The sequence below is a fragment of the Diplotaxodon limnothrissa genome, linkage group LG9 (assembly GCF_057381915.1).
Source record: "Diplotaxodon limnothrissa isolate DT_005_m linkage group LG9, D_limnothrissa_male_GT1.1, whole genome shotgun sequence".
Taxonomy (NCBI): Eukaryota; Metazoa; Chordata; class Actinopteri; order Cichliformes; family Cichlidae; genus Diplotaxodon; species Diplotaxodon limnothrissa.
The window spans coordinates 33,377,651-33,401,895 of NC_140604.1; the positions used below are offsets into that span (position 1 = coordinate 33,377,651).

The window sequence follows — 24,245 nt, forward strand, 5'->3', positions numbered from 1 at the left end:
AGTGTGCGTCTGCAGACCCGTGTGTCACCCAGCCTGCAGATCCTCGGGGTGATTAATTAAAACCAGTTTTATCCAACAGCTTTAAAAATATTTATTTTAAGAATTTAAATAATTACATCATGCCAGAGTATTTTATTATGAATTTATTATTTAAAACAGACATTTTAAGGTTTTTAAATCAAAATATTAAATATATCTGACTGCACTGAAACTCAAACTGAACGACGTGCTGACTTGAACAAACTGTTTTAAACAGAAATGATGCACTGAGATGAAACATGGAGCTCAAAGCTCGAGAGGAGGGTCGCTGCCTCCCTGTGGTCAAAGTGCTCGTTACATTTTTCAGTTGTTATAAAGCAGCAGTGAGTAAACTCAAACATTACTGAACCATGTCTCTCCGAGTACAAAAATATTCCAGCAGCTGGTGGGCTGCAGCTCCGACCTGCTTGAACGTGGCAGCAGCGGAGCTAAACTCTGAGCAACACGTGAACCATAAAACAGCGAGACGCCGGCGAGCTTCTGCTCCAACATCGAGAGCTGAAGAGGACATCAGAGACAAACATTTAAATAAAACCCAATATGAGCTCATCAGCTGACCCTCACCTGTCCGTCCACCATTAACCCGAGCCTATCTGTGCAGTGACTGAGGACCTGTGACCTCTGACCCAGAGCAGAAGCATGTGACTGATTTCAGGGTGTACCGGCCCTTTAAACACGGGTGAACAGAGTGTCGGGGGAGGCGGGCATTAGAGAAATCTTTCCTTGTTTTTATTCATCACACATTTAGAAAATGAACCACACTATACAAATGTCCACCGTTCGGTACAGAGACTCCTGCTCGAACCCACCGACCTCGCTCTGACGCGACCTCAGCGGCTCCTCCTCCTCCGATGCAGTGGCGGACTTTAAGTTACAGGACCGGCGTCGACCTGGTGGGCGTGCGGCAGCAGCGGCCCGGGAGACTCCGCTCTTTATGCTTACGTGAGAATCTTTTTCGTGGTCGCTGTGGCGCAGGTAGGCAGTAGCATGCAGAAACCTTTGGATGCGGCTCTCCTCTGATTGGCTGTAGGCTATTTCATCACGCTTATGTAAAGGGGATGGGGGTGGTGATTGGGGGGCGGGGCTTGTTTATTCCTCTCAGTCTGTGGTTGTTTTTTTACAGTATGACAACAAGGAAGTGAGCGTTCGAGTCGCACGATGAGGCGGGGACGGGCGAGCGTGAAGAAGGGGTTTCCCGGTTCCGACAGGAGGGGCGTTTTCGTTCCTTCATCTCTTGAGGCGAGAGGAGCGAGCTGCCCCTCCCCCCCTCGGGTTTGGTGGCGGTCATCATCAGGGTGGTCACGCTCAGAGGGATCCACACTTTATTACTCAGACATAAAATAAAAAATAAAAAACAAAAAAGATAACAAATTAAAATTAAACTAAGGAGAGCCGGCGGCGACAGGCGGGCAGGTGGGAGGGGGGAGGGCGGGTGGCGCTCAGGCCAGGTAGCTGTACGTGTCCTTCTCGCCGTCCACTCGCTCCAGGTACTCCTTCTCGATCAGGATGTCGATGCATTTCTGTCCACGGGGGAGAAAAAAAACACTCGTCACACTCTGAGCCACACACACACACACACACACACACACACACACAGGTGTGCGTACCTTGATGACGGGGACTCGGGGTTTGAACCGGGATGACAGCTGGTTCAGGACCTCAGCCAGGAGCTGCTGGTGCTTCAGGACCTTCCTCATCTTCATGATCCTCACTATGGCAGCCTGCAGGGGACACAGGAGCGCCGTGTGAGAGCAGGAGGGCAAATCTGACAGCTGGCTCCATGCATGGAGCCTCGGAGAGTCAAACTGATTCATGCCCAGCGACGGCGCCTTTTACATGTTTACAACATGGGAAATATTTTTAGGTTTTAGCAGCAGATCCCAAAAACGCCCTTTGTGACTACAGCAGCCGTCTGAAGAGCAGCGGCACACGTCTCCAGTTTTCCCGCCTTCACAGGGTCGACCGTCTGGTTTTGTGTGTTTGAATCTGATCAGAAAATATTTTAACAGTCACTGTTCTACAGTTTCAGACGAGCTCACCGTAGCTGGGATCATACACACCGTTACTTTAACGCAGATAAGAATCTTTAGCAAACTGATTTGTTTGGATTAGAGGTTTTTGCTTCTGTCACACATTCAAACAAACGTTTCCTCGTTTGCTCCTGATGAACTCTGAGATTCTTGTTGTGCGTTTCTGTCTGTGTTCATGCTCTTATGTTTGTGGGTCTGTGACTTTTAGGGGAGCAGAAGCTGCACTGAACCACTTTATGTCCCTTCATGCCCTCATACAGCTCTGCTGGAGACGGAGGAAAAGCTCAGTGTTTGGTTTTTTTCAGCATGTTTTAAACGTGATGCAGAGGGTGGAGTGGAGTGGGAGCTGCACCTGGATGAGGAGCTTTCGATCCTCCTCGATGTTCTTGTGAGTCGTCTCCTGCTCCTGTTTCTGCTCCGTCTTCATCGGCACGTTGATGTTCACCCTCAGCTTCTTACTGCGCAGCAAACAAGAGCAACAAGCTTCAGCATCCTCCTACATCACAGGCACACTTTTATTTAAGGCGGATTTAAGGTGGAGCGTGTCTCACTTCTTATATCCAAGGAAGAGTTTGATGACCGTGTCGGACTTGAACTCCACCTCGTCCACGTTGGCGTTCTCGTCCTCCAAAACCTGACGGACACAAAGTTTGGATTCAGCATCAGGTCTGCCATTACTAAAGCGTTTCTATGGAAACTAAAGACCAGCCACACGTGAGGATTTCACCTCCGGACAGAAAGCGTGACTCACCAGCAGCTTCGATTTTAACAGAATCTGAAGAACTTGAACCAAAATGTCCTGAAAACAGAGCAGAGGGGTCAGAGACGCCTGCTCCGCGGCGACAGAGCAGCACGAAGGAAGGCGGCGGTGTTTGTGCGCTTACAGTTTTGATCTGTGTGCTGTCAGTGAGCTGCTGCACCGTGTAGCTGTCCTCCGTGTTGTACTGCAGCAGGATGGCCATCTGGAAGGTGGAGGCCTGCAGCGTGTACCTGTCAACAAGCACAGCAACAGTAAGGAGCGGCGTGGGCTCGGCTCCTCGCGGCCGCCACACGTACCTCACGACGGTGCGCTCAGAGCTCTGCAGGTCTGCTACCAGCCTGAGAGTCACCACAAAAGAAGAATTCAGCACGAGCCTCAGATTCTGCTCCTCTGTGTCACAAATGCCTTAAAACCTTTCAGAGGCACCAAATACTCACTACAGTCCACGTGTGTATTAATCCGCCTCTGAAAATAGTCCCTAAAGTGGTGTTTCATTCACTCCAGTGTGAAATAGAAACTCGGTAAGACACAAAAATACATTTACTGCAACAAACTCGCCGCGCAAGAATCTCAAATATATTTGATGTAACTTTCATGGCTGATCACCAGAGCTGTGGCGCCACAGCGCCCCCTACCTGTGCGCTCACAGACTGCACGCGTACCTGTTCTTGAAGCAGTTGGTGACCAGCTCTCCTTTGGACAGGTGATACAGCCAGGTGAGCTTCCTGCCGCTGTGCCTGCTGGCGTAGAACGCCGTGAAGCGCTGATAGCTCCGCTCCAGCTGTGCAGGAGGAGAGGCAGAGGGTCAGAGCCACGGTACTCAACCTGAGGTCTGCGGACCTGTAAGGGATCTTCTTATTAACACCATTTGTCACGGCACAAAGCTGTGACCCACTTCCACAGTCGTCTGTCTGCACGTCTCTCCTGTAATCTCTCATCATATTAGGTTTTTATTTCTTGGCACCTTCTGGCAGCAGTCGTTTTCTTAGCGCAGCTTATAAAGCAGGAAAACAAATACCAGGCACACGTCCTTCAGCTGAAGGCGTTTAAAAAGTAAGAACAAAGTGTTGCTGATGTGTCACCACTCAAACGTCCACACTGAGCTTTAAATGTTTAATGAGGAAATCAAACTGTCCTTGTTTTTACAGGAGAGATTTAGTTAAATACTGAACTAGAGCTTCAAAGATATACGTTTCAGATGCTGCCGGATGACAAAACCTACGACGTGTTAAATTTACCAGACACGAAACATTCATGAGGGGAAAACTTTAAGTTGAGGAGCAATATCGCTTCACTTTTCAAGGTTTGGTTGGAAAAGACATTCATGTCTTTGAACTCCTGGGATCAATAACTCATAAGCAACATTATGAAAACACCTCCTCCTCCTCCTTCATGTCACACCATTAAAGCAGTCGAGCTAGCAGCTCGTTTTCATTACCAGCAGCACTGCTTGATCATGTTTTTATGACTTATTGATCCTGTGAGATGAAATGTGGGAATCCTTTTCCAATCGTACCTGGAAAAGGTGGAAGCGCCTGCAGGGGGGAGAGGTTTCTTTATCAAATCACGACTTTGATCTTCAGAAGTCAGAGTTTTATCTCTGAAATCAGCAAGAATGAAATTAGAAAAATGAATTTTAAAGCGTGCTGGATTACCTCTGAGGGCAGAGCGAAGGTGCAGGACTGCTGGAAAGGCCAAGAGCCGGAGCTCAGAACCTGGATGCTGAAGTCCACTGTGACACAAACACAATGAAACTGCGTCCATCTTCACATACATGTGAGACTTTATTTTGAATGTGTATTTGATTTAGACAGCTGTGTGTGTGTGTGTGTGTGCACTTACAGTCCAGCGGCTCAGAGTTGGTCAGGTGCTTCTTGAACTGCTCGTTCAGGTCCTTACTGACTCCGATGTCCTGGAACATTCGCTGCAGTTTGGACGTGTACTCAAAGCCGCACGCTTGCTGCAGGAGGAAGAGAAGAAGTCAAAACAACCCTGCAGACGCCCCACACCCACACACGCTGCCTGGAGTGTGTAACGAGTGCACACGCATGTGATTCCGACCTTGAGTTTGGAGATCATGCTGGCCTCGGCGTCGTCGCTGGCGCTGTTCTGGTGGACCAGACGTTTGGCCAGCATCTTGGCGTAAAACTTCTGGAAAACGTCTTTGTCCTCGATGTACTTGAACACAACCATCTAAGAGAGGAAACAGCGTGGAGTCTTTGGTTTCACTGCAAAACTAAGACATCACCTTACAGAGAAGCTCGGGTCACAGCATCTCACCACTTGGTTCAGAGTGTCCTCCAGTTCAGCCTCCTCTGGGTTTTTGGAGCTGAAAAGGAAACAAAAACAAACAAAATGTTGTTTTAAATCTCATTTGGAGGTTAAATTACAGACAGGCAGATGCTATACTATTGTTCAGCCTCTGAAGCAAAGCTAAACCATCCCTGTGTGGATGAAGTAAACACTGTCTGCTCAGCTGCATCACTCTCACACTCCTCAGCTGCTTTTAAGCAGCTTCGTCCACCTCGCCGCGCTTTGAAAAGAGTCTTTGTTTTTGTCCTGAGTTTAACAAAGCAGTCAGGATGCAGACGCCACTCAGAGTTACTGAACCCACAGAGAGCGCAGTCCTGCTGGGGAGAGTCCCACAGTGGAACAGCATCCACTGATCAGGAAACAACAGCTGCCCAAACAAACCCCTCGTGGCGCACTTCTGTTTGTCACAGAGCTTTTCATCATTCGTTCAATGTTTCACTTTTAGGACTGAAAGTGTTGACTCTGTTTGAAACAGGTCACAGAGGAAGAAGAAAGTAAGAGCTGGCGACAGCACGTTTGACTTTATTTAAAAGACAACGGCAGAAGCCTCAGAAGGAGTCCAGGGAAACTACACGACATGCTGAGCTGCGCGGCTCACATGCATTGTGCACATCACCCACCTCTTCTTCAGTAAAGAGTCGCAGTATCTGGCCAGCAGCTCGGGAGACTTGCTGGACGACTGAGCCATCCTGGTGACGGCGTTGTTGTTGATGAACCGACCACACGCCTTCAAAAGGAGACAAATCCACGAGTCTAAAATTTCACCTGCCTGTAGGAATCCAGTGGATGACATCACACTGTCTGCTGCCATCTGTTATCTACAGTCTGTGGTTACTGACCTTGTCGAGTGCGGCCACGAAGCCGGCGTCGTTGTTGAAGGCAGACATGACCAAAGCGTTGTACTTCTTATGGACGTCCAGGGTGGTCTGCACGTACACTTTGGGGTCCTGGAAACAAGCGCACACACGCGCACACACACACACACACGCGCACACACACACACACACACACAGGTCAGAGCCTGTGAGCCATTTTTAACATAAATGCTAACGTGTGATTGTCCTGTTAGTACATCTGCTGTGGAGCTCAGGGATCCGCCCACTCTCTCCATCAATCTGCTTTAAAAACTCCAACAAACTCATTTGGTCTCCGTGTGTTTGACTAACAGGCCACACGTTTATCATCTCACTGCTACCTGACAGACAAACGAAGCTTCAGAGCCTCCTCTCCTTCAGTCGACTCCTTACATTAAACTAGTGAGAAACACTGAGGTGAAAAAAAAAGTCCTGCGTACGTTGAGCGCTGCCTCGCCGCACTTCTCAATGGCGGCCAGGCCCTGGTTGTGGATGTGGGTCTCTAGAAGCTTCTTCAGCTCACCCAGACCGTCTGTGATCCGCGACACCAGGTTGTACATCCGGCCCAGGTCTGAAACACACAGAGAGAAAGCTGCATCTGTGAAACACCAGGTCATCGTTACTGGAGACAAAAGCTTTGAGTTATCCAGGAAAAGATCGATGTTTGGAGTGTGTGTGGAATGCAGCGCGCGCACACGCACACACACACACACACACACACCAGAGGGGATCAGAGCTGCAAAAATATTTCCCTGTCAGCGTCACGGTGCCGTCTCTCCCATCCAGCAGGGAAAGGACACGGTTACCTTCGTTCTTGTCAGCGTCCAGCAGGTTCTGAAACTCTGTGTGGAAGATCTCCAGGTGCTTCTCGATCAGGACTTGCTCACACTTTCGGGCCAGTTCGTCCTGGGTGGATTCATGGAGGTAAACCTGCACACGCCGCTGCTCCTCCAGGAGACGGGCCTCCGCCTGAGGAAACGCACACAGAGGAAGCAGACGGACTCTGGTCACGACTCGGCGCTAAAAGCTCCACGTGTCTCTGCTCGTTCGCCCACAGCTGTTTGCAGCTGGACAGCACAGCGCCTACCTTCTTCATGTACTCTGTGACGGGGTTCTGCTGCAGGAACTCTGTGCTCTCACGCGTGTAGAAACGTTCTGTGTCAGTGAGGAACTGACATTCAAAGTACTCTTTGTACACGGACAGCGTTGGGCCTTTGGCGAAGGCGTCCTCCTCGTTCAGGCCCAGCTCGACTGCAGGAGGACAGAGGTGGGATTAATGAAAGCATCCACATCCTGTTAATACAAAACAAAAGTGTCTACACATCTAATTTAGTCTGAAACGATCCTTTCATTTAAAACAACAATAATGTAATATGTGCTCGCAGACAGCACCACGTGTCACAGTGAGCAACCAGCTTCATTCAGCCCTGTGCTGCTGTGGTTAGCATCGCTCAGCTGTGAGCAGGCATCTTCATGTTAAATCTTAAACATAATGTACGTGTGACCTTAGGCTAATAACTCTGAAATCATTCAAATCATTCAACAGCTGCACAAAAGTCAGTCAGAAAAATCTCCAGCTGGGTTTAATTAGTCAGATTTGAGCTCCTGTGAACACGTGTGCAGACTCCAGCATGGGTAGATGTCATTTATTTATATAAGTGAGACAGGTGAAGACACTGCAGACAGTCTGCTGCTCTGATCACCGACAGCTTTTCATGTTAAACCCAACACATGCTCAGAGTAGCTGCTTGTGAGTCTCCACAGCCTCCGTTCACAGCTCCCACCAAACCAAGTAGAATTTCACATCAGCCTGAAAGTTATGCACAGCTCAGTCTGTGTGATCATTGCTGATACTCATAACCTGCTTGTGTTTGGTTACTCCCCTGTTGCACTCGAGGACCTACCATAAGACTGGACAACACCACTGATGAGCCGGGTGTTGATGGTCTCACCGTTCCTCTCTCTCTCTATCAGCTTCAGAACGGCGTTTGTTACCTGACAGGGAGAGAGGTTCGCTTCAGTAAACATGCAGAATTCAGCATTTTAATCACTGCGCTGTTTCTTTAAGAAGGAAAACTGCACACCTGTTTGTTGAGGGGTCGGAATAAACACTCCCTCCAGGTCACGAGTGCCAGCTGAGAGGAGGCAGAGTAAAGGAGAACCACAAGTTTAATAAAACAGTGTTTGCTATGAATCTGCTCCTACTGCGACCTGTCAGGTAAAGCTTTTGTGTAACTGCTGTTTGGGGACAGGTGACGTATTTAACTTCGTCCTGCTGGAACTGCATTTTTAACTCTGTGCATTCAAACAGAAAGGAACTGTCAGACTTACCGAGTATATCTCGTAGATGCCCTTGCGTCCCTCGTCACACTCTCGTCTGACCCAGTGGCGGTTGAGGTAGGCGCAGATCCCGTTAAGGACCTTACTGGAGAAACGGTAGTCCTCCCACTGCTGGGTGTAAAACTTCAACACGCACTCGTCCATCAGATCCTCGCCATCCTGCGGACGATAACGCGGAAAGCAAAGGGAGGAGGAGTTGAAAGGTGTCCGTGGTGCACTCGGTGAGGCTGCGACTGGTAACCATGGACTCACCTTGAGTAGGCTCGTCAGGTAGTTCTTCAGGAACTCCTTGAGCCGCTTGTAGAGCTCCAGGCCTACGAACTGAGCCCCGCCTGGAGTGGTGGACTTTTTGGAGGGCTTTGCTGGAGGCACGGAGCCCCGGCCCTGGCTGGACTGGTGGACGCTGGTGCAATAGTTATATACATGTCTGATCGAAGGGTTAAGGTGCGCACGTCACATCAGGGTAACCGCTGCATTCCTCACATCTGGCTGCTTGTAACATCAAGAGCAAGTATGTGAGGAATGTCCTCGGCTGTCGCTCTCTCTTTTCTGCATGAAATCACAGCACATGTGCACAGAGCCCAGTTTAAACCTGGGCCGTCTGCAGGGACACGACCGCAGCGTCGAGCTTCCACGGCCGGGTGGACTTTATTTCATACTTCAGGGAAATGTGCGACCTTTAGCAGGAAAGGTGCACGAGGGGATAATCAGCTCTTCAGACTTTACGCTCACGTCCCCTGCAGACGCATTTTATGGACTTAAACCTTTTCTTTTGCACAGACAAACTTTATAAAGCTTTTTGAAACCAATTTTTAAAACCTACTCAAAGGTTGGAGGGAAGATTACAGTGTGAACATCAAGCTCAGGGTCGGTGAGTAATCCAAACTCTGCAGCAGCATATCAAAGACTAACCTTGTTGTCAAGCTCAGATATTCTTTCCCTGAAGGTCTGTTTGGCCCCGCCCACCAGGGCGTTTATTGTTAAACATGAACTTCTACTGAGAACAACGTGACCTTCATCCCACATGTTCCCTGTGCTGATGTGTTTGTATGAGAGTCACCAAACCTCCAAACATGGCTGTCGGAGGTTTCAGTCTGTCACTGAACGCGGCGCATCGTAACGAACGCCAACGTCTGATCACTGGACTCGTAACTCTCAGCATCTGTTTGCCTTTAGAAACCAAAACCTGTGTGAGGACGTCAGAAGAGCTAAAGCAGAGACAGTTGAAGCAGCGATGCCACGAGATTACCACTGAAGACATGTTGATGGTTTTTCTATTTATGGCAGGAGATTAAGAAATCTCCATGTTCTTCCCTTTAGCGTCCCTGAAAATGAAATCACTGCAGGCTTATGAATATACGCCAGCTATCTCAGCCGTGGAGGCACTCGTACAGCGTCTGCCTTGTTTGTGGTTTGTTTCTTGGCTTCTTTCTAAACGTGTGGAAAAAATAAACCAAATCTTATTTTCTATTTAGTCTTACAGTTCGTTGTAAGTCTGGATAACAGAGCGTCTAATAAAGAGTCAATGGAGCCAAATGTCTTCAGCAGAAAGTGAAATTCTTTCAAACACAACTTCAACCACACAAACACTGCTCTGAATCAAAGGTTTGCTTCCTGTTTGCTCCGTGTGTGAAACTCATTAATGGAACAAACGACTAGAAAAAAAGTTTGTGCTTCGGAGAAAAGGAAGTAACACGCTAGTGAGATTAACCATCTGAAACAAACACACACGGAAAATTTGCTGTTAGGTTGTTAACTTTTAGCACTAAAGGGATATTGCAGTTCTTAAGGCAGCCACATTAATGATTAGAGGCAATAGAACAGAAGCTATGGCTGCTTGAATGAAGCAAAAATCCTGATCAGGGTGATTTTGGTTAATGATGTAATTCAATTTTTCATCTGCATTTTGTTTTTAAAGTGCCAAATCACAACAACAGCTGCCTCAAGGTGCTTTATTCACAATAATGCAGAGCAGACAGAAACCTGATGATTTAACACAATTATTGCTAAACATCAGTTACTGCACCTGTGGCTTTGTACAGGGGATTTCCTGTAAATAAAACAAATAAATATGTATTTTAAAGAAAGAGGAGAGGGTGGTGGGGGTTGGAGGGGAGTCAGAGACCGACTCCACCGCAGGACACTTGCGGCGAACACAGCCCAGCACGGCAGCAAACTCGAGCGACTGCAAGCTGACGGCCAACTGCCGCGTCCTGCCAAAAGAGGACCTAAGATCTGAGCAGGCCAGAGCCAATCCGGAGCAGCTGAAGCCAACCGTGAATAATCCTTCCACACCTACGGAAATCTCCAGCTTTACTGCCTCTAGATAGATCCTGTTACACCAGTGTCAGAGTACTACTCCGAATGCTTACTGATTGAGCCTGCTCCTAAATGCCCTTCCTGCCTCTTGCTCAGTAACACACTGGTTTATCACACTTAATAAAGCTGGTTTGTATGATCACACACACTCAGCAGCACCCGCAGTCACACAGGATACGTGTAGAGTTCCATGTAGCGTGACTTGGCCATGCTTTGCCGCGTGTACACCTGCTGGATGCCAGCCCGCAGGTCGTCCCATATCTGGTCCAGGCCTATCTGTTTCAGTCCGTGTGGGTTCTGGGTCCTATTTGACGACATCGTGGTGGAGCCCAGTGTCCTCTCCGCTCCCTACCAATGCCCTCCCTTTCCTGCTCCAGCGAGCGTGTGCTCCTCCCCCTGCGCCTCCTCTCCTTCGCTTGATTTCGGTCCCAACTGCCTCGCTCTTTTCTCAGAGTCTGGAGTCCATCTGGGGACGATGGTGGCGGCCTCGGGAAGCTGTCGTCGGTTATGTGAGACGGGAAGGGGTCCCACTCTGCACGCCTGGGTGGCGCTGTCTGCCACTCCTCCACCTAAAAGCTTCGGAAGTCTTCACCAGATGACCTGCAAAGAAAACGAAGAGACACAAAAAGCCACCTGATTAACAATCTTTGACTTAAAAATAAATAAAAGCTTCACCAAAACTTGTGTTTTTAAGGATTCCCTTCATACATACGGCACTGAAAAATCACTGCAGCAGCCCTGCTGGTGATTAGCCAGGTAGGTTACCTGGATTTACCTTGTTGACACCTGGATCTGAGCCAGCAGACACAATGCTGACCGGACCCAGCGTCAGTCAGCTAATGAGATTAGTCACTACAGCGCCTGCCTAGTTTCCCTTACCACAGCCTCACTGTACACGAACTCCACCTCCACAGTCAATAAGGGTTTTTTGGTTGCTAGGAGAAACACACAAACACAATGACCTACATTTATAACCTGTGTTTGCTTTGGCAGTATGGGAATGCATTCTGGGAGATTCTAAATTAATCAGAAACACTGAATTGTCATCTTGAAGGGCTAAAAACAATTAAACAGGCCTGTTTGGGAGTTTTTCAAACCACTGGCGTACTACTGGACAACTCAGATCATATTTTGAAAGTCTGGGAAGTCAACAGGCAATTTATAATCGAAAAAAAGAAAAAAAACACTGGCAAACAGACCAGATAAAAATTCAGACTGGCACATTCATGAGGGGGAAAAACCTTGTAAAGTCTTGTCTTAATTATACGAGTAGAAGAAAGGTGTTGCTGGGGTTGGATCATGCTTCGTGCGAGGTAGTGAATTTCTTTCCAACTTTGGGACGTGAAGCCATGAGGTTCCTAGATTCAGGAAGGAGTTTAAAAACCCATCCTGTGGGAAAGACTGAGTCACGACTATCGCACCACGAGGAGGGTAAACATCGGCAGCACGCAGAGGCCGGATCATTAGGGATAACAGAGAGACCTACAGCTGTAATTTCATCCCTGCTGACAGGACACGAGCAGGAGGTAAACCAACGCCACGGTTTGCAGCATCAACATCTCTGAAGCCACAGAGAGACCGAGACACTAGGAACAAAGCAACCAGAGGTCTGAACTACAATCCACTCGACTTACTGGCTCTTTGTTTTGATTTACAATCACAAGCTGAAGAATATGTATGTTAGGAAACGTGCACAGGTAGCAGTATGTAAGCTAATAAGCTTTTTGAGCATATGTTCTGTGTTTACTGCCATCATCCTGTCAGGAAACAAAGTCTTTCACCAGCTGCAGCCCTTGCAGCTGCGATTGAGCCATCACTTGTAAGGACGTGGTCTAACAGAGACCAAAGCAAACTTATAAAGAAGATATCGTGGGACAGAAGGCAGAGTAGATGAGGCTGCTCTTAGTTACAGAGGCCTTCAGCTGAGAGCTGGACACAAAGACTAAACCAGCACATTTGTGTTGAAGTCCCGATTGAAACAATAAAATCTGTCCTCAAACATCAAGTTCATGAAGTTTAAGTCACATGAGGCTAATAAACCTGTTATTAGCATTATTTTAGTATAAACAGCTCTATTAGTTGGTATAATTACACCAACTACAGTAAACAAACAGTGTTTAACTTTTATGAACATTAGCTGATCATCCAGGAACAAAAGGTTAGGAAACATGACAGATTGCTCGATGGACTTTTGAAGCTCTGCGGGGAAACCACAGAAGTGAAATAAAGAAAAGCTGCTCGGCACGAACCTTGTGAGTTAACATTTAATGTTATGTTTAAAAGAGAATGGGTAATCATAAAAAGACACGGCTCACTGCTAGCCCATGTTTATAATTCTGATTATTTGAGAACAGACATGAAGAGGGAGAAAACAGACTGAAGCTGCTGCTGTGTGACTGGAGGAGGAAGAGGAGGGTGGACGGGCACAAACTGCTGCTTCGTGTAGGCAAGCGCTGCTATATTTAGCAGGAGCAGGCATGACCACTCACGGCTATCAGGGCCAGATATTCAGGACGTGACACGCGCAAAATCGTCTGTTTACTTCCTTCCAACGACCAGTCTGGGTGATTGCAGGTCGTCTCAGCTACAGCTCTGCTTCTGAAGGCGTAGAAAATGAAACACTGGAAATGGGTCTTTGATTGAGACCTTATGTGAGCGTCTAACAGGCAACTGCTCAGATATAACACGCAGAGTTCCAGCAGAAATGACCGACTCGTGTTGGCTTCTTTCTAGAGCAGGGTGATATGACCAAAAACATTTATCACGATATACATTTGAAAATTTGCGATAACGATATAACTGACGATATAATTGACACCAGACAAAATACTTTACAACTCCACAACTTTATTAGTGCAAAACAAACATCAGTGTGTTTTCACTTAAACAAGCAGCTGTTTTATCTGCATTAAAGTTATATAAAAATGTAACAGCGCAAATTCCTGTCTGACAGTTTAACCAAAAGGTATTTCCAGTGGAAACTGGCCGACATATCCTCAGCATAACCATGTATAATATCCACACAACTTAAAAAGAGCTTATACACACACAATACGGTAATATTATGTTGAAGCACAGTACGTATCACTCCGCGAGGCTCCGCCTACGATAGCCGTAATGCTCCGACAACCCATCAAGCGGTGCGGCTTCGTAGCTTAGCAAAGTCGCACTGAAACATCTGACAGATTTTCGAGCGCCGTGTACATAAAATCGTTTCGAGGTCAGTAAACACAACCAGAGTTCATACATAAGGCACACGGGATTATAAGGGGCTCTGTCAACTTTCAGAAAAATCAAAGGATGATTTTAAGTGCGCCATATATTCCAAACAACACGGTAATAACGACGGCCCGCTAGCATGCGCTACCATAAATAGTGCTTTGTTGTGTATCTGACGGACGAAAGCTAAACCAGTTCCACACCAGTGAAGCTGCAGCATTTTTACAAACCAATTCTGGTTCATTGGTTTCATTTAACAATCCGCTTTCGCTCTTCTCATTCTCCGTCGCCGCCATGCTTTTCCGCCATGTGTGTATGAAAACAAAGGCACTGCGCATGCGCGTTTTACCCATACTCCATCGCCATATTTCATTTTCTTATCGTTGCCCAACATTACACCGGTATTACCGTGAATGGTATGATATGGCCCAGCCCTACCTCTTTCTGACTGGAATCACAGTAAAACTCACTTTTGCACTCACTTGAGACACAGCAGTGTGATGAAGATGAGCGCTGACGCCACTGAGGAAGATCCTAAACACAGCACTCAGCTCCAGCTCAGCTTGTTTCAGACAGGGGACGTACCCAAGGGGTTATTTTGATCTGTCAATCATGAAAAGCTGCTCTAGTATAACACTAAAAATAGAAATGAGTGTGATGTCCACTTCACAGCAGCCTCGCGTGTTTCTTTTTCTTTTACTGAGTCAAGCTTTGTAACCTTTTGGCTCCTCTTCAGCAGATCCTCGCTTAAACGCAAAAGGTAGCCCCTACCTGAGCTGTTGCCGTGGCAACTGGGGCAGACAATACCTGTGAATACTCATTGGACCACAGCAGGTAAGAGTGTAAGAGCGCTCAGTCTCCGCCGTTTCCTGTTCTTGCAGCGGTGAGAAAGGTGCCCTTCACGGCGGCGCTGTGATCAGCTTTCAGATTCCCACAGCAGCAGGTATCCAGTGCCTGACCTATAATCAGCCCCACAGCCGTGTGACGGCGAGTAACAGGAAACGGAAGCTCGCAGAGCGCTTGTTGTGAAATGGGAATCCCAGCCCACGGTTATCAACAACGCCTCTGTGTGCAGCAGGAAGGCAGCGGAGCTCAGAGGTCGTGACTCGTGTCAGCGGACAGCTGACCCAGATAAGTCTGAACCACAGACAGCAACAAGGCCCACAGGAGTCCACGTCTGTTTATGAAGAAGCTTCATGATGAGGAGCAACAAAACGCCGCTCCTCTTCTTTGGACTTTAAGGTCTCAATGCAGGAGACCGCCGAAGCACCACCTGTGGCTTCCCAAGCGGTTTAAGTACATTATGCTACTGGCTGCTAGGCACGCTAACGAGCACACTGACAGGTGCTGCATTTACCATATTCTTCTCACTTAAGGCCTCTAATCATACGGTTTATGTACAATAATAAGTTAATGTGGTTTATGCTTGCTTCGCCCCTTGCTAATAAGCCGTGTGCACCAAAAGTGGCGTCACAGTTGCTGGAGCGCGCTGCAGTTTACTCTGCTTCCTGTTTCAGCTGCTTCTACTCCAATAAAAGGCTGAGGTGGATGTTTTTCCCTGAGAAGAAACACGCATCATTAGGAGACTGCAGCGAGCGCTCGTGCACCAGAGGGGTCATCAGATGGCATCATGGCAACCCTTACTAACACAAACTACGCATTTCTAAAATGGCCCTGCTGAACAGCATTCTGGGTAATGCTAACAGTGTGCTGGGGACTGGGCGGAGCTCATTCAGGAACGATGAAGAAAAGAGCAGACTTCAAAGAGAGCCATCTCTGCCACTTTTAAACAGGCAGACTTGTTTCACTTCATTTCTTCTTCTGTCCTGATTTACAGGACAGGACTGGAGGGGCTTCAGCACCTCCAGGTAACCAGGTAAGTCAAGAACAACATGTCACTCAAAGTTTTAAACCAGGAGACAGAAAATCTGTTCCACAAAGGTATTCATTCCAAAATGGAGCTTAATGAGCCAGATGTGAAGAAGTGTGAAACAGCTGTCTGGGTTACTCCGTTTGTTTTCCTGTCCACCGTTTCTAGAACTTTTAGACAACTTGGCTTTGAAATCCTATGTCAGTCCTGTTCATTAAAACGAGCATTTCCAAAGTCAGAAGTGTATTACAAATACACTTTATTACCATTCACTACTTTGACAGTTGAAAGTCATTTTAACTGACGCAGCCCAAAAAGTTTCTCCCAAAGTCAAGATTACAGTTACTTCTTATCAGAGACGACTGCAAACGGTTAAATGCTTTAAACCAGCAGCACAATCAGAATAAACCAAGAACTAAAGTCTCTCGCTCCACAGCACTTATGGCTTCAGTTCTAGTTACACGTCAGTGTGAACAGCGTCTCACAGACTTTGTACTGAAGAGTTAACAGGTTTATGACGCCTCTGTCGAGTCAAGTCCAGAAATATTTGCTGTAAGTTCTTACCCTGCTCGGCTGCTGCAGAATAACTTCAAAGCCTCCGTGAGCTTTCATATCAACCTCTGCCTGATGATCACCTGTCCCACAGTGTGGCCGAGAGGTAAAGCGACTCCTGAGGTTCACAGCTCACCTGCATGTTTCTGGTTTCTCAGCTCGAGCAGAGCGCGAGAGAGGTTTGCTGAACGGGAAGGAAGCAGGAAGAAAGAGCAGGGAACACGCAGTGCTCGGTAAATCAGATTAGCCCAGTATCAGTGTGTCTGGGACAGACTCCACAACCTATTACCCTACATTTACCAGGAAACAAACCACCGCCAAACACACCAACACCCGCCAGCGCGCTTCACACACCACCTAGAGTTCACATGGGAGCTTTACCAACAGAAGCAAACATTAAAAATCATCTGAGCCACTGTGACATAAATCTGCTTCTGATGAGCACGCAAACAAAACTTCACATCCAAGGATCTCAAACATCAAGCAGACGAACCCTCAGAGTCCCAGATGACACAACAGGATCATCTTAACTCGTGTGACCAAGGGTACACATTACTATGTACAGCTATACTTTTAAATCATGTTTCCTAAAATGAATTCATCATGTTTACAGTAAATGAGCCACTGCTGTGGTGAATTTTATTTTTAAATTACAGCAGATTTATTTATTTGCGTGGATAGTGAGGACCACCCAAAGAAAATTCCTTGATTTAATTTACATAAGCATGTCAGCATAAGCAAGTTTAATAACCCGCTTGTTAAACAAGGTAAAACTTCAGCTCCCAGAGGCCACCTGGGGCAGGAAAACCTTTGTGCCACTATTCTGAGCGCACGTAAAAAAAAAAGTTTGCAGGTGCAAGTGTTGCATTTTGAGGAGAAAATTATTTTGATGTAGTCGGTGATTTTTTGTCAGTTCAGCCTTTCATATTATGTTTAACCCGAGTGACCCGGTCAGCTGGTGGGTAACAGGCATCTCTGAAAACGTTAGAGCTCTTATGCAAATATGTGATGTCTTGATGAATGGAGCAGGTATTAGAAGTTTACACAGAAACATTCTCTCCTGAAAATATCTTAAAAGTTTATTTTGTGACACAGAGTAATATTTCAAACTCCGCCCCTCTGTGTTTCTCCACCACTGCCTCGTTTGAGTTTCGGACAAATGGATTCAGGGATATTGCATTTCGTCATTTCGAGCTGATTGGAGACCAGAACAGCCAATCAGATTTTTTTGCATCCAAGTCTGTGATTGGCTGGTTTTGTGGCACAAACATAACGGTGTAGAGAAAGAGTTGAGCGCACACGGGCAGAAATGTTGAGAGCGCGAGCAACACGTTGTGAGCGAGCGCACATGCAAAAACTGAGCGAGAGGGGCTGTTGGTGTGTGTGTGTGTGTGTGTGTGTGTGTGTGTGTGTGTGTGTGTAAAACAGCAAACGCTGAAATACATTTTTTGCACGCAGGAATGAATTTTGTTCACTCAAATTCAACTTTTCTTCGCTCAAAATACAACACTTGCACCTGCAAACGTTTTTGCGTGCGCTCAATACAGATCTATGTAGAGTTTGGTGACACTGACTGAACTGTGTCGCAGACCTGGACAGAAACTATCACTGATTCCTGTCAGTGATGCAGTGTGAGGTTTATTATAGACAAAAGGTATTTCCATCTCTTCTGGTTATTATTATCATCAAGGACATTTTACAGACATTATGAATCAGACTAATTTAGGAAATAATCAGCACATCAGCCAATAACGGAAACATTTGTTCCTTTGTGCTCTATGCACTGATGCACACCCTGGATCAGCCTCTACGCTGACACCAACCTAACCAGACTGATTATGGCCTTTATTAAATCTATGCTCAGTTCACTTATGTCAGCTCCTCTCAGTTTGAGCTCATGAAACTTTATATTAATATCCTTTGAAGTATGTAGAAAAACACTGATATCAGGCTGGTACACTCATATCTGTGTATGTTCACGTCAAGTAAAACTATATGCTGTAGATTTCCAACACTGATATTAATGTGAACAAATAGTAGGTTCAGTAAATTTAACCAAACATGAGAAATAAGTACACGTTTCCCTTTCCCACCTTTAAATCTCTTTATTAGCCATTTCCAAGTATTCCTAATGACACCGTCCTGTTTACAGACCGCGTCATGTCCACAGAGATCACAAGTCATCTTTACGCTGCTTTAACAGGCAGATTTCAGGCGTCCATGCTGAGCAGAGAATGGACGAGACATCTGAACTCAGCATGAGGCAGTGAGCTGTTGTGAAAGAGCCCATCATGAGGAGCAGAGGGCAGCCAGAAGAAAAAATAAATCACTTTACATGCATATTTCCCATCATGCTACACACGGAAAAGCAACATAAGCCTGAAAGCCACAGATCGAGGGATATCCAAGTGCCACAAACAGCTCCACGGCATCGATAAACGTGTCAGGAGGAAGGCACACAGGCTGCATTTTGCGGTTATTTCAAGCTATAAAGAGGCTGACCGAGCTCAAAATATGACCGAGCATTTTCTTTGTTGTGTTTTGCCCTGTGGCAAATCCACCAAATAACCACGCAAGTGAGGAAGGATGGGTGTGCAGCTATTTCATCGTGGTTACTATACAAACCTACACTACACCCTTTATGCTGCCCCCGAGTTCTTCCTGTGTGTTCACTCTCAGCACAGCAGGTCTGCAGGTCAAGGTCAGCATCAATATTCAGCACTTGTTAAGTTATTCATCAGTGTGCAGCATTACATTTTCCATATTTCCAGAACATGTTTCACTGGACCATTTTTCCATTACACCATACACTCTTAGCTGGCTCCATCTACAAAACAGCGTATTAGTAGATTTTGATGACTAATATAAATAAAAACAAATTAGCTACTAAAGCTTTAAGATAAATGTAGTTTAGCACCTTTTCCACTCGCCCTTGTATGCTGCTAGAAATAGAGAGCCGAGGCTTCACGTTGCTTAAAACTGAGCCCAGTTTATTGCTTCTTTTGAGGAATCTGTGTCGAGCTCCACGGAGTCGAGGAAGAGGACAGGAAGTCAGACGCAGAATCAGCAGAGAGAATGAGCTCAATTTTCAAAATAAAAGACCCCAAGCAGACTAAGCTCTTCTGAAACACCTGGAACATGATTACAAAGCTGGAACAAAACTGCATCAGTCATGACACCAAAGACACACACCTGGTGTGTTTTGGGGGTAAATCTGCCACAGACGGAAGCCAAACAAGACGTCTGTCTGTTTACGGGCAGATTTCATTTCATCTTCCTTTCCAATCCCACAGCTTTGTCACTGTAAAACAAACAGCAGTGGATGGGAACAGCTGAGGAAGAAAAACACTTTTCTTCATGTTCAAGCTTGCTGATCAGGTAACACCTGTAAAGGTTTAGATTGTGATCAGTTTCAAGTCAAACCTTGTTCTTTAATGTACATCTGCGTTCATTTTAACCCTTCTGAAACCCCACGTCTCTGAGAGACCGATGGATCAGAGAGAAAAAGCCCACCGCCATCAAAACGGCAGAGCAGGACACAAGTGAATAAATGCTGACGTCGTCGTCAGGCACTTGCAGAGGCGAGGCCATAGCTCTTAGATTCAACACAAACTTACAGAATTAAACTTTAGCACCACCTTCAGCGATGTAACAAGACTTTTCAGGCTGCTCTTATAAAAGTGAGCCCTGCTCCGGTTTACAGTTCATGCAGATCTACAGTCACAAATGTGAAACAAACTCTTCGCCTTCTCTAATAAACATTTCCTTATTTCAGTACCTCAAACACTTCATTTCATGGTAAACCGGCTGAAACCAGCATGAAAAGCAAATCAAGCAAAGGTTTGATTCACAGGTGAAGTCAGCTGCAAGGAGCCGGCCAATCAGTGTGCTCGACGTCATTTTTAAACTCAGGCCATCAAGTTTTGTTGAACCTGCACGTGCTGAACAAACAGCGTTAGAAACAAGATGACCTGAACTATCAGACACATTTCAGCTTTAAGCAAAAGGGTCAGTAAAAACAGCAGGACAGTGACAGGTTCAACAGAAGTGGAAATATAACTGCTCTTTGGCACCTTTTGTGTTTAGACTCTGAAGATGGTAAAAAGCTTTAATGTCTTTAGCCCACTATAATAAAGGCCTTTTGTCACCTGTTGGTCTAATAATACGTTTTCTTTTTTAATAAGATTAGGTGACGCCTCACTTATGAGGACAAAAGTGTACATCAAAATACAATAATCAACACTATTCGTCAAAATAAAAGCCCTGATAAAGAAAACTAGCAGGCCATAAACCCAGGGAAGAAACATCTGTCTTTTAAAACTCCTCTGAACCGCAGCATTTTAAAACTGCGTGGGGGGGTCAGCTTTAAAATCAATATAAAGACAAACTCAAAGTAATAAGGTGATTCTGATTACACAATTTTAGTCAAACTGAGCCAATTATTTCACAATTACATACTGCCGAAGACGCAGATTTATGGAACAAAGTTTAGAACTTAGACTTCACCATAACTTGAGTCTATTCCGAAACCTTAAAACACATATTTAAACACTGCGTGTCATTGTGGGGGGAAAAGTGCCATACAGCGCTTCATTTAAACAAATATTTATACAGCAATGCCCTCGCTTCTTTATGTTTTTCTCCCCGAGGAGCAAAACAAGCAAGGAAAAGGAAAAAAGCATCACTTTTTCTCATTTGTTTAGCTGAATATCCATCCATTCACTTCCGCTTATCCTTTTCAGGGTCGCGGGGGGCGCTGGAGCCTATCCCAGCTGTCATAGGGCGAGAGGCAGGGTACACCCTGGACAGGACATTTGCCAAAGTCTTGGCACTTCTTGACATGTTGTACAGTGAGCCCTCAAAGAAAGAAATGTATCCATCCAAATTTTAAATTTCTGTTTGCCAACATGTACTGAGGTGAGGAGAGCGGCACAACAGTGAGTGTCCACAGCCACTGGGGGCTCCATCAAGCTCTCAGGGTGGACTTCATCCACTGGTGCATCAATGGTCAGAATTATAAACAGAGACGTTTAGATTACAAGTCACCGTGCAATCCCACAGTTACTCATGAAAGCAATGAGCCCACACACACTGTCCATGTAACAAAGACATATATGAATAGAAAAACAGACATTTGACGACTATCGGTTGTGGATTGACCTCCAGAGGCATTGAAGCACTGTGGGATCATGTTGACGGACCAGAACAAAAGACAAACATCCAAAGAAAAGCTCTGACTGTCTGAAGCCTGGAGGACTTTTTAAAAAAGTGCTCAGATAACATGATTCAAACTCCTTAGACTTGTAAAAACTCGGATTTTGCCTTATTTAGATTTTTATGTTGAATAAATCGCTGCACACATTTCCCATTACTCCAGAAACACAAAGGAGTGAGGTGTAACTCAGACTCGTGCTGTATATTGTCCTGGATCCTGACAAATTCTAGGACTCCATAAAAGGGAAGCAATAATAAGTGAACTAAACTAAAGAGTTAGAATCCGGTACAACTGCCATCGACTCTTAATATCTCGTTTTAATGATCAGTGTCTAAAATAAGTGCACTGTTTAAATTAAGGAGAACTGTGAGGACGTATATCCAGGAATCTCGATTAGTATGAAAACAGACCTTTTCCAACAGCTGCTTCGCTCTGGCAGCTCAGTGTCAGCACTACCTCTGACTCCGAGCTTCTCCTAATATCTCAGGAAATGAGCGACCGTATCGCTGCTCCGCTCCACCAGTTGTTCCAGGAGTGTGTCCTGTTCGAATGACCAAACCGCACCGCACGGTCCACGGGGCTGTGCTCGAAAAAAACCTACCCCCAACGGATACTTGGGTATATTTTGAATATAATGATCCCCGGCGTCTGTTAATTTGGAAAATATTCGCTGTGATTATTCCCCGGAATGGAGTCAGGCGCTGCTACGCAATACTGCTAGCTCCCATTAGCCTCTGAGGCTCGATTAGCCTGGTAGCTTCGTCTGCTGCCCGAACGATGGATGGACCAGCTTCAAATCAAAACACAGCCTCTATGTGACCCACACTTATCAATCGCTTACACACATGTGTGGTACTGGGACTGTATTCAACATAAAGGCTGTCTTCTCACAGTCAAAGGCAGAGGCCAGGACAGACTAACAGCCTGGTGTAAAATGGCAGCCTAGCTCCTCGAGCTTCTCAATAATGAGTCAGGAAAACAGTTCGCTAACCGCCTAGCATTAGCCTGCTGGCTCTCCGCTTAGCAAGCTGGGAGGAAAAAAATCTCCCCCGGCCCAGCTCGAAAATGTCACCTTACCATTTTAAGGCAGTCCCAGTCACTTTGTAATCGCCGGATGAGTTATTTTTCAGTCCCAAAATCGGTGACCCGCCGCCGTCTCCGAGTGTGTTTGCTGTCGGTTGCTAACTACGACTGCTGCGCTGCTTCGTTCGCACAAAGATCAGCTCACAGCGCCGCGGCCACTGACTGCAGTTGCTTTCAGGCTCCCTCGGAAATACGCAAGGCACCGCCGAAACACGCATACACTCTTTATCATAAAAGAATACGAGGGCTATGAAATACGTTTGTTTCTGCCACTGAAAAAAACATGCCAGGCAGAGGTTCGTCAAAATTTCAACTAACTGACTCAAAGTTGAACTTTTAAAATAATAACTTACATTTTTAACTTAACTCTGCCTGGCATTTTTTTCTGTAACTGAAAAAATACTTCATAAATAACACTGTGAAAATAATATTGGAAGGTTTTTTTTCCCAGAATATTCCAAAATGAAGTGAAAATACTATTCCAGATGAAATACTAATAATACAGTCTAAATAAAATCCAAATACTGACAGTAAAGTTGAAGTGCTTATGACTTACCCCCTGATTATTTGGATAGATGTGTATCAGTGGTTTGGTATGCAATACTAGTTAAATTGTGAAATACTTCTCTGTATCTGCAGTTATAACATCTGGAGTTCCACAAGGATCTATGTTGGGGGACTGTTGTTGTTGTTGTTGTTGTTTTTCTTCCAGTCAGTTAGCCTGGTGAACTCAAACCCAGGACCCTCTTGCTGCAAGGCAATGCTGCTAACTACTTTTAACCAATTTTAAATTTGACAAACAAATAGTTGCACACTTTGTTCTAACTCTAACATTCCCCAGATGTTACAGGCTGAACATCTGTTTTGTCAAACATTTACCACCTGCTGATCTCTGAAACTGTGGCTCATGGACAGTTTGCTGTTGTGTGTTTTTTAATGCAAGTATCAAAACCATGCTGGTACTGGTATTGGATCCATACTTTCTGTCCTTTAAGTTCAACATTCATGCACTGAATTGTGTTCATTTGTGTTAAATAAATCAGTACTGGTATCAGCAATACTGGCCCTGTATTTATTTGGTATCATATCAATACCAAAATTTGCAGCATAGCCCAGCACTACGGTGTGTGTAGACGGAGCCTGAGAAACATTCTGTTTTTCTCTCTCTATTTAATATAAAGTACATTAATTTAAATGTATTATGTAAATAACATTTACTTACTTACTAAGAATAAAGTCAAGACATAATTATGAGATTCAGATTTGAAGAACAAACAAAGAATAAAACCTAAACTATTCACCAGGTCGGTGTCTTTCAGGTGCTAATGGAGAAATCTTCAGCTTACTTTATAAAACCCAGAACAATACAAACACAGAACAGAGGTCAATCGCAGGTCAGGTCTTTTTCAACAATATCAAAGATTACAAATCGCTTGTGAAAGACCCTTCATTGATTTTATGTAATACTCTTGTTAATGTATTACTTAAATTCATTCATTAAACAGCCAGAACAAATGACACAAAATGACATAACTGAATATGCATTGTTTAAATTTAATGAAATACTCAATAAGCCTGTTTTAAGAACCAAACCTTCTGCTCAGACTTTGTGTTTACAGTCTATTAACGGTACTTATTGTAAATAACTGTG

The 24,245-nt window shown here is 45.5% G+C and overlaps 1 protein-coding gene across 1 annotated transcript; it reads right to left on the bottom strand.

Annotated features, from left to right (window-relative positions):
- Positions 1-206: 206 nt before the first annotated feature.
- Positions 207-22,740, bottom strand: LOC146625955 (cullin-1). Its single transcript, XM_085363081.1, has 22 exons — positions 22,589-22,740; positions 10,834-11,255; positions 8,589-8,763; positions 8,328-8,495; positions 8,081-8,131; positions 7,901-7,991; positions 7,084-7,247; positions 6,803-6,965; positions 6,437-6,567; positions 5,982-6,089; positions 5,763-5,869; positions 5,110-5,158; positions 4,891-5,022; positions 4,672-4,789; positions 4,485-4,561; positions 3,492-3,610; positions 2,954-3,059; positions 2,821-2,868; positions 2,621-2,703; positions 2,422-2,527; positions 1,647-1,760; positions 207-1,559 (listed from the first exon to the last, which is right to left on the bottom strand). Exons 2-22 carry the CDS (start codon positions 10,971-10,973, stop codon positions 1,479-1,481), a joined length of 2,331 nt encoding a protein of 776 aa, XP_085219207.1. The 5' UTR covers positions 10,974-11,255; positions 22,589-22,740; the 3' UTR covers positions 207-1,478.
- Positions 22,741-24,245: the final 1,505 nt, after the last annotated feature.